Source organism: Corythoichthys intestinalis, chromosome 2, assembly GCF_030265065.1.
Source record: "Corythoichthys intestinalis isolate RoL2023-P3 chromosome 2, ASM3026506v1, whole genome shotgun sequence".
Lineage (NCBI taxonomy): Eukaryota > Metazoa > Chordata > Actinopteri > Syngnathiformes > Syngnathidae > Corythoichthys > Corythoichthys intestinalis.
In genome coordinates this window covers 16,050,394-16,063,831 of record NC_080396.1, presented here as the reverse complement: position 1 = coordinate 16,063,831, position 13,438 = coordinate 16,050,394, and the positions used below count along the sequence as shown (strand labels likewise).

At 37.9% G+C, this 13,438-nt stretch overlaps 1 protein-coding gene across 1 annotated transcript in view; it reads left to right on the top strand.

The window, feature by feature from the left end:
* Window positions 1-5,763: 5,763 nt before the first annotated feature.
* LOC130912165 (protein Wnt-7a) overlaps window positions 5,764-13,438 on the top strand; it is a 28,526-nt gene continuing 20,851 nt past the window's right edge. The window contains exons 1-2 of the mRNA XM_057830041.1: window positions 5,764-6,108; window positions 7,056-7,282. Coding sequence (XP_057686024.1) covers window positions 6,038-6,108; window positions 7,056-7,282 — 298 coding nt within the window. The 5' untranslated portion in view covers window positions 5,764-6,037. The remainder of the gene's footprint in view (window positions 6,109-7,055; window positions 7,283-13,438) is intronic.

The window sequence follows — 13,438 nt, the reverse complement described above, 5'->3', positions numbered from 1 at the left end:
TTCTTAGCTTAGCTCCCACAGCTAATGGAGCGTATCAACTCTCTCAATAACAGAGGGGTGTCCTAACAAGGCTAGCACGAACGTAGCGCAAACAAATTCGGGTCCATTTTGCAGTAAATTGGGGGGCTTGAGATATTAATTTCGAGTGATGACATCCCTCTAAGCCCTCAATTTTTTTATATAATTTGAGATGCAAACATAATAGAAACTGCACGGTCAAGGTTAATGCAACAAAGCAGGTTTAATGTTGAACAATATCGATATATTCCTCAAAATTTGAATGAAAATTTCTTAGATATGCGCATTGAGCCAATCTTGGTTTAGTGGTCCGATGATGCTTCAGGCATAAAGATAAAAACATAAATTTTGATCTTTTAAAAACATGCTGTCTAAATGAGAAGAAATTGAAATGGAAATTAACTTAGGTTTTAGCTAGCTAGCATAGATACAGTGAAGAAAATAAGTACTCTATTTGAACACACTGCTGTTTTGCAAGTTCTCCCACTAAGAAATCATGGACGAGTCTGAAATTCTCATCATAGGTGCATGTCTACTGTGAGAAAGATGAAAGACCTAAATAGAAAAATCGGTAACACTTTACAATAAGGGTCCCTTAATTAACATTAGTTAATGCATTTTTAGACAAAAACTAATGTTTAAGTAATATGACAATTATTCATTTAATCCCTTATCTAACATTTATTAATATATTAATTAACACGAGTTAATGCATTAGTTAATGCATTTTAAGACAATAACTAATGTTTAAGTAACATTACAATAATTAATATAATTGCTTATCTAACATTTATTAATATATTAATTAACATGAGTTAACGCATTAGTTAATGCATAACCAGACAGTAACTAATAGTTTGGTAAAATTAACAATATATATAGGGTTAGGGTTTAGGGTGAGGGTTTGTTAACTTCATTTATAATTTCTTAGTTAAGGGACACATGTGCTCCACTTTACAATAAGGGTCCAAAAAGCATTCAGTAATGGTTAATAAAGGTTAAGGGGGGGGGGCTTAAGCATTTATAATTTCTTAGTTAAGGGACACATGTGATAAGGGTCCAAAAGCATTCAGTAATGGCTAATAAAGGTTAAGAGGGGGGAACTTAAGCATTTATAATTTCTTAGTTAAGTGTGCTACACTTTACAATAAGGGTCCAAAAAACATTCAGTAATGGTTAATTAAGGTTACGTAACACTTATGAAGTACGTTCACGTGAAGTAATACCATATTTAAGGTTAGGTTATAATATATAATACATATAATACATTACTTAACATTAGTTCACATTTATATTAGTATAGGCCTGTATATATTTTTAATTTTACCAAACCATTAGTTACTGTCTGGCTATGCATTAACTAATGCAGTTACTCATGTTAATATATATATTAATAAATGTTAGATAAGCAATTATATTCGTTATTGTCACGTTACTGAACTTACTTATTGTCTAAATTAGTTATTGTCTACAAATGCATTAACTAATGCTAACTAAGGGGTGGTGTGGTTCAGTGGTAGAGTAGTTGTCCCCCAACCCAGAGGTTGTGGGTTCAATTCTCTGCCCTGATGAACTTGTCTAAGTCCTTGTGCAAGACACTGAACCCCACATTGCTCCTGGTGCTGCATCACAAGTAGGTGGATGGCGAGATAGTGTAAAGCGCTTTGAGCACCTTCAAAGGTGGAAAAGCACTATATCAGTATAACACCATTTACCATTTAAGGGACCCTTATTGTAAAGTGTTACCGAAAAATCCTTTGGAAAGCTCTTTGGTCTTGGCCATGCTACAAGTTTGAGTCTTACTGATTGTATGGGGTGGACAGGTGTCTTTATGCAGCTATCGACCTCAAACACAAGCATCTGATTCAGGATAATACATGGAGTGGAGGTGGACTTTTAATAGGCGGACTAACATCTCTTTCAGGGTCCGAATTCTAGCTGATAGACAGGTGTTCAAATTCTTATTTGCAGCTGTATCACACAAATAAATTGTTTGAAAAAATCATACATTGTGATTTCTGGATTTTTCATTTTAAGATTACCTCTCTGACAGTGGACATGAATCTACGATGAAAATTTCAGACCCCTGCATGATTTCTAAGGGAGAGAACTTGCAAAATAGCAGTGTTCAAATACTTTCAAATACACTCAAAAAAATGAATCAGGCAGATGGTAAAGTTTACTAAAAGACAGTGTGCATTTTCAGCAAGAAACCATCATGTTTCCAAGGTGATCATGATTGAATCATGCAGTCTCTACATAAACATGAACAGTGAATGAGGAGCTTGATTAGCTATTGTTGATGCAACATAATGTTAATGTGTCTTTCCAACTAATTGCAATAGTCTCGTGATTTCTCGCGAGATTTAAAAGTAGGATTGCCAGCTCCCTGAAAAAGTAAGGGACATATCATTGGTACCGTCACCATTGAATTATTATTTCGTATGTGAAAAGTGATTTTTTCATTATTAGATGGGGCTTTGCAAGGCACAGGCCCAGCTAGTAAAATTCCCCAACTTTATTTTTATTTATTTCTTTCATAATCTTATTATCCACATTTTTTCGGCGCAGTGGAGACTCCAAACCGTTTGACCAACCGGCACCATTTAAATATCAAAATGACCGGAATTCCATTCATTTTTAATGGCAAACATTTTCCCTTCATTTTCAATGACAGGAAAACATAGGTGGTTGTGATTTTTGACCACTTACCATTACAGCCCATTGACACTGAACTGGCGCCTAAGTAAGTCAATACCACTGACAGTTATGTACGTCCATGCCATTGACTATGATGAATGTCGCTACTATTGATGCCAATGTACTGGATTCCATTGAGGCATATATAAATTGATGCCATTGACGGCCATTTATGTTAAAATTAGGGCTGTCAAACGATTACAATTTTTAATCGAGTTAATCACAGCTTAGAAATTAATTCATTGTAATTAATCGCAATTCAAACCATCCTTAAAATATGCCCTATTTTTCTGTAAATTATTGTTGGAATGGAAAGATAAGACAAGACGGATATATACAGTACATTCAACATACTGTGCATAGGTACTGTATTTGTTTATTATAACAATAAATCCACAAGATTGCATTAACATTATTAACATTCTTTTCTGTGAAACGGATCCACGGATAGATTCTTAAAGGATAAATGTGAGTTTGTATATTGTGACTAAATATTGCCATCTAGTGTATGTGTTGAGCTTTCAGTAAATGATAATGAAGTGACAAAACTGTTCTGCCCAAATGCATGATGGGAAGTGGGTAACCATGACTGTGTGTGGCGGCTGCAAATAATATATGTTCTTTGTGTTGTGTACAATGCAAGGTGTTAAGAAAAAGATCAACTCCTGTCATTCTTCCCCACGCTGCTTGCCTCAATAGTTATAATTGTTGTGGAAGAGATGTTAAAGCTTTACGCAATTAAAAGCACGGTCCAAATGAATGCCTGTATCCACTCAACTCACCTGTCTCTGCCTCTTAGCTCTGTAAATACGTAGAACGTCGCCATTGTAGTCTGTTTGCGGCAGTGCGTGATTGGGTCGTTTATGTGCCTCCGTTAAATATTTGAACGGGATTAATTGAAAAAATTAATTACCGCCCGTTAACGCGATAAATTTGACAGCCCTAGTTGTGCCTTATGTTGGCTCAACATGTGTGCTTTATGTTAAAATAACACAATTGCTAAATACTGAAGGAAAGCAATTGAATCAGGTGCAAATTATGTATTTCTTTTATGTAGGTTCAACATGTATTTTGGGGTGAACATGAGTATCTTATGATGGCTCAACAAGAGTGCTTTATGTTCGCGCAACATGAGTGCCTAATATAGACCCTACTCACATGACGTCACAACCACGCCTCCGCGCCATAATGTCCGTCTACTCGTCGTGTTGACGCATTACCGCTACGTAAATTCCTCCTATTATGGCGTGTTTTTCTGCTCGTTAACATTAATAATGAAAATGGTGAAGGCGTGTGTGGCGGTTGGTTGCAATAACAGAGAAGATAGACGGAGAGACTTGAAGTTCTACCGTATTCTGAGAGACCCGGAGAGGACAGTGAGATGGACTGATGCAATTCGACGAGAAAACTGGGCTCCAAACGATTACCACAGATTATGTAGTAGTCATTTTATATCTGGTAAGATGCATTTAATATATATTTAGAGGGTTTTGGGCAGACAACCACAATTAAGATCATTGCGAGGCTAATCGCCGACAACATACAGTTTCAAATTCAAGATGCTTATTTCTTCCACCATCATTACATTTTGAATAATATTTAGCTGGTACCAAGTGAAAAAAGCTGGTCTCGTCTTCGGATCATCAGTTAAACAGGTGTGTCTAAACCTTTTGCAAAGGGGGCCAGATTTGGTGTGGTAAAAATGCGGGGGGCTACCTTGGCTGATTTACATAAAACAATATATTTAAACACATTTTAGCAAGCCCTTCTGTGTGTCACATTTGCTTTATTATTATTTTTAATTCATAATTTCAACAGTCTCGTCTTTGTGGCATTCTCTTTCGACACTTGGGCTCTTGCGAAATACTGCTGCTGTGAAATTAAACTATCTTCAAGTTGCTATAATTTCTCGCTGTGTATCTTCCCTGTAATGTTGTCGTACATGTCAGCGTGTCTTGTTCGGTAATATCATTATCGCGTCACATCGAACTCTTTGAAAACAGCGACTGTCTCTTTGCAAATGAGGCAGACACAGTTGTTGTGTGTTTTATTGAAGAAATAGTCCAATATCCACCTATCATTGAAGCGTCGGCCATTGCAGTCAACTTTTTTTTTTTATTGATTGTCGCCATTTTAGAAAATTGGAAGTAAAGGGTCACACGGGGTAATGTTGCTTAGAGTGCTGCTCTTAAAGTTTTTCAAACTTTCGTGAGAATAGGCTGATTTTGTGTGGACAAGATAGTTGTAGATATCAGGGTAGCAGATGTCAGGCAGAGAGGGCGAAGACAGTGGGTCGAAAAATATCGATTTAGGCATCAAATATGGATCTGGCGAATGGATAGACTGAAGCTTTTCCACATAACGCCTTTTATGCAACGCATCCAATGAGTTTACAGCATCTGAAAGCACCGGGGCTTCCATTAATTGCACTATAAATTGCACGACAAATTGAAACCATTGAGAATACGGATGAACAACGACGGACAATATGGCGGCCGGATGCAGCGACACGTCATTCTGTGACGTTGGTGAGTAGGGTCTATTGGCTAGACATGTGTGCTTTATGTTAAAAGGACACAATTGCTAAATGCTGAAGGAAAGCAATATTATCAGGTGCAAATTCTTTCCATAATTTTTTATGTCAGCTCAACACCCCATTTTTTTGAGTGTACTCAGTACCTTTAGCAAGGTTAAGAACCAATGGTTTAAGGTCTTAAGTATCAAGTTATGAATAGCTGTCTACGGTAGAGACATCTGTCCCTGTAAGGGTTAAATGTAGAAAAGAGGATAGGAGGATGCAGACCTTACATTGTCTTAAAATATTTGAACATTTCTCACATTTCAAACTGTAATCGCCCCCGGAATATGAATCCAACACCTGAATATCCTGTTTTTTTACACAGAGAGAGAGAGAGAGAGAGAGAGAGAGAGAGAGAGAGAGAGAGAGAGAGAGAGAGAGAGAGAGAGAATTCTTCTGTGGGGCCCCAAGTCTCCCGCGGCCACGCCCACAGAGATGAGCACGATATAAGGCAGAGACCTGCTGGTACCACAAGAACTGTGAGAAACAGACAAACGCACTTGTTACCCTCCTGAAGCCTACCTGTAATGACACCATCATCGCAATGACAACAGGGCCCGGTGAAAAGGGGGCCACCTAAAAGGATTTTGGCGTGATTTACCCACTTAAGTGTGTTTTTTTGATGGTTTTCCCGCTTTTGGACTTCCCTGTGGAGTTACCTGTGCTGTTATTGAGCGGAGACCTAACGACTCGAGTTCCTCCTCAGCTCCAGCAGTCATTGCATGACAGTGAGAGGCCGCGATGAGTCGGAGAACTCGACGCTGGATTTTAAGAGTTTTACTTTGTCTGGGAATTGTTTACCTGAAAATTGGGTAAGCTGCGCTTGTTTTTGATATGCGCCACGCTGTGGTCGGATGATACCCGAGTAATAATATGCTTAAAAAAATTTTTTTTTTAAAAAACTAAAAAATAAATTTAACCCGTGATAGGGCATCTATTTTTACGCACGGGCTGTCTTTGACGGCGCTATCATTCGCTGTCATCCCTTCTAGTCAAAATGGATTGGACGTCTAGCGCTGTCAATGGCAATGAAAACTGGGCATTCACAATCAATCTTCCCAGTCGAAATTAATTGGGCATTTATTATTGTCAGTGGCAGGCAATGAGTTAAATAGTAAAAATAAATAAATAAATAAATAAAAAATATAAACTTTAAAACGTTATTGGGGGCCATAATTGTGTTTTTATTCTTTTTTTGATTTTATTAATGGTGTTTTTATTTGCCTTTTATTCGTTTTTTATTTTATTTATTCATTAAAAAAAACTTTTTAAAACAAAGAACCTGTTATTTTACACTTGCTAAAATACTGTTTTAAAGATACAAAGTTAATTAATAATGAAAAAAAAAACTTTAAATTGAGACCTGGCGTCCACATATGACGATATCACATTTTGGATTATGCAGGCCACACTTGCTAAAATATAATGTTCATGAGTGTAAACGACAGGTCTTTAAGAGGTTACGTTAGTTTATTTTTTATTTTTTAATTACAAAAAATAGTTACTTGCTTGAAAAAGGGTTATTTGCTTTTTTTAATTAATATTTTTGTATTGTATTTTTGTAAGCGGTAAGGTCACAACATTGTCTTCTCTTGTTCAAATTAGTTAAACTGTAATATATGAAGCTAAATTACATTCAGATATTGATTTTAGTAGTACACACACGAGTTGTGAACTTGTGCACATTTTGAAAATGCACCTGCTACTGAACTATTCATGGTAAAACAACTCAGTCCAATTCACATTTTGTCTTCCGCAGGGGCTTCTCATCTGTGGTGGCCCTCGGAGCGAGCATAATCTGTAATAAAATCCCCGGTTTGGCACCCAGACAGCGGATTATTTGCCAGAGTCGCCCCGATGCTATTATAGTCATTGGAGAGGGCGCGCAAATGGGCATCAATGAGTGTCAGTTCCAGTTCAAGAACGGGCGCTGGAACTGCTCGGCCCTGGGCGAGAGGACCGTCTTTGGAAAAGAGTTGAAAGTGGGTATGTTGCTATCTGTTCATGTTTGTTAATAACTAGAAACTAAAAGGCTATTTCTCTTTTACATTTTGTGTTAAAATGTTTTTTCTGTGCATTATTGTGTTCTGTGCAGTATATGTGATTACAATTAAAAATGTCCCGATCAATCGGGATGCCGATCGATCGGATCCGATTACGTCATTTTCAAAGTATCGGAATCGGCAAAAAAATATCGGACATGCCTTTTTTTAATATATATATATATATATATATATATATATATATATATATATATATATATATTTCAATTGAATCGTTTTCTAATTGTATTTAACGTTACAGACAAAATGTCTTACACTCATCCAGAGTCTTTAGTTTTGGCTTAAGATAGGCCTATCAAATTTATCGCGTTAACGGTGGTAATTCATTTTTTAAAAAACTAATCACGTTAAAATATTTAACGCAATTACCGCATGCGCTGCACAACCCACTCATGCATTGTCGCGTTCAATCTATAATGGCGCCGTTTTATCTATGTATAGAGGTAAAATGCAGCGTAGAATGAGTAGAGAGAATTTTGGCAGTCTTTGGAGCCTTTTTTTAATTGGCGAAAACCTTAAAATCCCTCTCTCAACAATTAGATATATCGTGAGAAGCAATGTGGAGAAGAAAGGTAGTGGTTGATCTTTTTCTTAATACCCTATGTTATTTCCCAACGCAGAGAAGATATATCAATTGGTGCCACTACGCACAGAACAGTTAAATGGCTAGAGTATCATTTACTGAAAGCTCAACAAATACACTAGATGGCAATATTTAGTCACAATATACAAAGTCACATTTATCCTTTAAGAATTACAAGTCTTTCTATCCGTGGATCCCTCTCACAGAAAGAATGTTAATAATGCAAATGACATCTTGAGGATTTATTGTCATAATAAACAAATACAGTACTTATGTACTGTATGTTAAATGAATATATTCGTCCGAGTTTTATTCATTTTTTTCTTAATGCATTGCCAAAATGTATATGATCGGGAAAAATTATCGGGAATGATTGGAATTGAATCGAGAGCAAAAAAAACAAAAAAAAAAAGCAATCGGATCGGGAAATATCGGGATCGGCAGATAAAACGATCGGGATCGGATCGGGAGCAAAAAAACATGATCGGGACAACCCTAATTACAATATAAGCAAATACCCCCAAAATGAAATTTAACATACGCAAAAAGATCATATAAATCCATAAATAGAATTGCAAAATCCGTTATTATTAGTATTGAATTATTTCTCGACTATTTTCTCTTAATGGAACGCTAACCTTATTTGTTGGAAGTGTTAGCTGCACTACAGACTTGTTACCCAGCACGAATAAAAGGTATCTGGAGCCAACACTGTAACAAAGCTCTTTCTTTTCATCCCAGACTGAGTCTCATGAGACACAGTTTCACTGGTCTTTATCCAGTCCGCTGATGGGTGCTGCAGCTCCCACTGTAAGGGACGTAGAGCTTACCACGGGTATAAGTTTCAGTGAGGAAAGTACCATGTTGGAGAAACTAGTCAGCTCCAATGGAGATGGACGTGTCCGACACACATTGAACGACTGCTGTTGACTGTTAATGACGAGTTGGGAGTCTTTGAGACAGCAAAATTCTAGTTTGGGATCCTTGCAGTTTTCAGCCTCAGTGGAAATTTCATGTAAAAAAATACCCTATTCAGAGCTATAGAAATCAAACAAAATTGTATTATCGTTTTTTTTTTTTTTTTTTGCTTAGTATCACACAGCAGCTGTGTGATACCATCTTGCCTGCTGCCAGTGCAAAGAAAAGCTAATCCCGGTCACGCTGTCGGTGGCGTTTGACAAGCTGTGCTTATATCAATGAGTTGTTTTGGCCCATCAAGAGTGTCCATGTGGGCTTGAAAGCATGTGCCATGTCCAAGGTTTGGACAGCCATAGCAAATAGATTGGTTTCACCCATCAGATTAGCCTAGAAGCCAATTGGTTGCAAACGGATGCCATTGTTGGTGCAGAGCTGAGCAGAGCTGTGTGGCTTGGGCTTGTTCTTTTCAGGAGTGTGGGTAGTGTAAGGTGTATCACTATGCTGCACTTGGCCCTAAAATCTAAAGAATCACACAATTGAGGAGAGCCTGAAAAAAAAGTGAGATTTTCACAGCTACATTTCACTTTACCCATCTCTTCCATCAATAAGTACAATCTTTTGAAGTCCTCCTATGGTCTCTTTAGGAGGATCCAAGCACAAGAATTACAGAGGAAAAATGAACTGCATTGCACTCAGATGTGACTGAGTGCACCGGCACACCTTGTTTTTTGGCCCGGAGCCCATTTAGTCTGTAAAAATGTCAACATAATTTATGCCTCGATATGAGTTTTTTTTTCTTTCTTTCTGTCATTCCTTCAAAGGTAGAAAGGTGGCACACTTCTAAGATGGGCCAGATGTATGTAGTGGTTCTTGTGAACTTGGTGGCAGGAGGACACAACGAAAGTAATGATGTCAACAAACGGTTCATTAGATGAGGATGGATGTAATTGGCTGCTTCCTGTGAACATTATAATGAAAACAAGCATTTAAAGCAACACTAGGTAACTTTTCAACCTTTATAAAATATTTTCATAACATTTGTGATATGTCGACAGACAACTACAGTCCCTGACAAAAGTCTTGTCGTTTATCCATTTTGTAGAAACAATTGCTAATAACCTGACTTTTAATTATTCAATTGGTTTCAGAAATGGCTCACGTGGAAGCTAAGACCCTCCCAAATGATTTTCAATGTACAAAAATATATTTGTTTCACTGAAAAAAGATTTATTATTTAATGAAGACAAAAATCAAATTTTAGCAAGACAAAAGTTTTGTCGCCTACAGAAAGTAGTGTGAAAATTGAACAAAAAATCTACTTCAAATAGAAAAATATGTTGCATAACATAAGCGGATTAAGTAGTGGTGGTATGAGATCCAAATTTAATATTATATATGACTTCCATGGACTTAAAGGACTGCATCCATGTGGTTCGGCAAGGATTCATACAATTTACTGATGAAGTCATCAGGAACATAAAAAAAGCAGTCTTGCATGCCTCCCAGAGCTCATCAACATTCTTAGGTTTCGTCTTCCATGCTTCCTCTTTCATCCTACCCCAGACATGCTCAATGATGTTCATGTCTGGTGACTGGGCTGGCCAGTCCTGGAGGATCTTGATGTTTTTCCACTGCAGCAGAGCTCCTCAAGACCTGGTCTCCTGACGCCCCTGTGTCAACCAGGACAGTCTGTCAAATTCTGTCTAGAAATGGCCTCCATGGTCGAATCAATGCCCAGAAACCAGCATTAAACAAAAGACAATTAAAAAAACGTGTGGCATTTGCCAAGGCCCACAGCCTGTCAAAAGGATGGACTCTGGAAAAGTGGCAAAAGGTGGATTTTTCAGATGAGTCTTCCATTGAATTACACCACAGTCGCCGCAAATATTGCAGGAGACCTACTGGAGCCTGCATGGATCTGAGATTCACTCAGAAAACAGTGAAGTTTGGTGGTGGCAAAATCATAGTCTGGGGTTACATCCAGTATGGGGGTGTGCGAGAGATCTGCAGGGTGGAAGGCAACATAAATAGTCTGAAATATCAACAAATCTTAGCTGCTTCTTACATTCCGAACCATAAAAAGGGACAAATTCTGCAGCAGGATGGTACTCCATCGCATACTTCAATCTCTACCTCAAAGTTCCTCAAGGCAAAGAAGATCAAGATCCTCCAGGGCTGGCCAGCCCAGTCACCAGACATGAACATCATTGAGCATGTCTGGGGTAAAATAAAAGAGGAAGCATGGAAGACGAAACCCAAGAATGTTGATGAACTCTGGGAGGAATGCAAGACTGCTTTCTTTGATGTTCCTGATGACTTCATCAATAAATTGTATGAATCCTTGCTGAACCGCATGGTTGCAGTCCTTCAAGCCCATGGAAGTCATACAAAATATTAAATTTGGATCTCACAGCACCACTACTTAATTCACTTATGTTATGTAACATATTTTTGTATTTGAAGTACATTTTTTGTTAAATTTTCACACTTCTTTCTGTCGGCGACAAAACTTTTGTCTTGCCAAAATTTGACTTTTATGTCTTCATTAAATGATAAATCTTTTTTCAGTGAAACAAATATATTTTTGTATATTCAACATCATTTGGGAGGGTCTTAGCTTTCATATGAGCCATTTCTGAAACCAATTGAAGAGTTAAAAGTCAGGTTATTAGCAATTGTTTCTCCAAAATGGATAAGCGACAAGACGTTTGTCAGGGACTGTAGTTAAATGATACCTCTTTTATATCTTGAGGGGCTCTGTATCGCTTTTACCGGCACTAATTAACTTTGAGGAGGGTAGCAGGGTTCCTGCCACCCAAAAAAAAAAAAAACTACAAATGTGCTGACTGCTTTACGGCATATTCCCCATTCATTACAAAGACTGAAGTTGATGCTAACGCTTTTGCGCGAATTCTACAAAGATGGCAGCGCAAAAGAGACAAAAAGTTTTGTCTGGGTAGGAAAAAGGAAGGGAGTCTACCCGGATATACAGAATAAACATTGGTCCAGCTTTCACTCGCTGGCGTGATGCACTCCCCCCCCCCACACCCGAACTTTTGCTAACAGTCATATGCTATTGTTTAGCCACCACGGGATTCATTACTTTATTACTTTTTATCGTTCACACAGCCGCTGGAAACAGACATGTAATTTTATTAGGGCTGTCAAAATTATCGCGTTAATGGGCGGTAATTGATTTTTAAAAATTAATCACGTTAAAATTTTTGACGCATTTATCACACATGCCCCGCTCAAACAGATTAAAATGACAGCACAGTGTCATTTCCACTTGTTACTTGTGTTTTTTGGTGTTTTGTTGCCCTCTGCTGGCGCTTGGGTGCGACTGATTTTATGGGTTTCAGCACCATGAACATTGTGTAGTTATTGACATCAATGGCGAGCTACTAGTTTATTTTTTGATTGAAAATTTTATAAACTTTATTAAAACGAAAACATTAAGAGGGGATTTAATATAAAATTTCTATAACTTGTATTAACATTTATCTTTTAAGAACTGCAGGTCTTTCTATCCGTGGATCGCTTTAACAGAATGATAATAATGTTAATGCCATCTTGTTGATTTATTGTTATAATAAACAAATACAGTACTTATGTACAGTATGTTGAATGTATATATCCGTCTTGTGTCTTATCTTTCCATTCCAACAATAATTCACAGAAAAATATGGCATATTTTATAGATGGTTTGAGTTGCGATTAGTTACGATTAATTAGTTTTTAAGCTGTGATTAACTCGATCAAAAATTTTAATCGTTTGACAGCCCTAAATTTAATCCATCTGCAGCCGACCATCATGATTTTACGACATGCGGGTGTGTGCTGGTCCTCATGGGAAACGCAGTCTTCCTTAAAGCAAAACACTACCGCTTTTGTCCACCAGCGTCGCTAAAATCCACCAAAACTGAAAAGTTACCAAGTGTTACTTTAAGACAGTACTTCTCAAATACTGGGGCGAGCGATGCCGATGCATGTGACCTCGGGGAACATACTTTTTTTGCCGTACTAGAATGAAGTGTACTTGCACATCCACTCAGTGGGTGGCAGTGGCGCTCTTATTTTCAGAATGTGCGCAGTATTTTTGAACCAAGCAAGAGCAAAGAGCAATGAAGAGATGTGCGCTGATTTCCAGCCGAGCTCACGCAGCAGACCACTGTCTTCTCACGTTCTCATGTGTCTGCCCGAGAAGTGCCATTTTCGGCTTGGGATCGTCATGACGACCGCCCTCACCTCCGGTTGTCCCCCGAGAATGCGCTGTTTTCCGGCTGTTTGGCTTTGAATTTGAATACAGTGGGAGACGAGGAAAGACCACTGTTTACTGTGTCTAAAATGTTTGTAGCGGGAAGCCAAATCAGTTAAGATGTCTCTTAAAAGACATTAGACCCCAATCTCATTGATAAGCCGCTTAATTGTTTTTCAGCGAAAACGTGAAATCTTGCCAACAATCGTCCCGCTTTGTCAGTGTTACATCAGTAAACCAGTGAGCACTGTTAGCATGCTCAGTGCAAAATAACCCCAAACCATTGCAAACATAGCAAAGGAGCTGATTCTGCGAGCAGC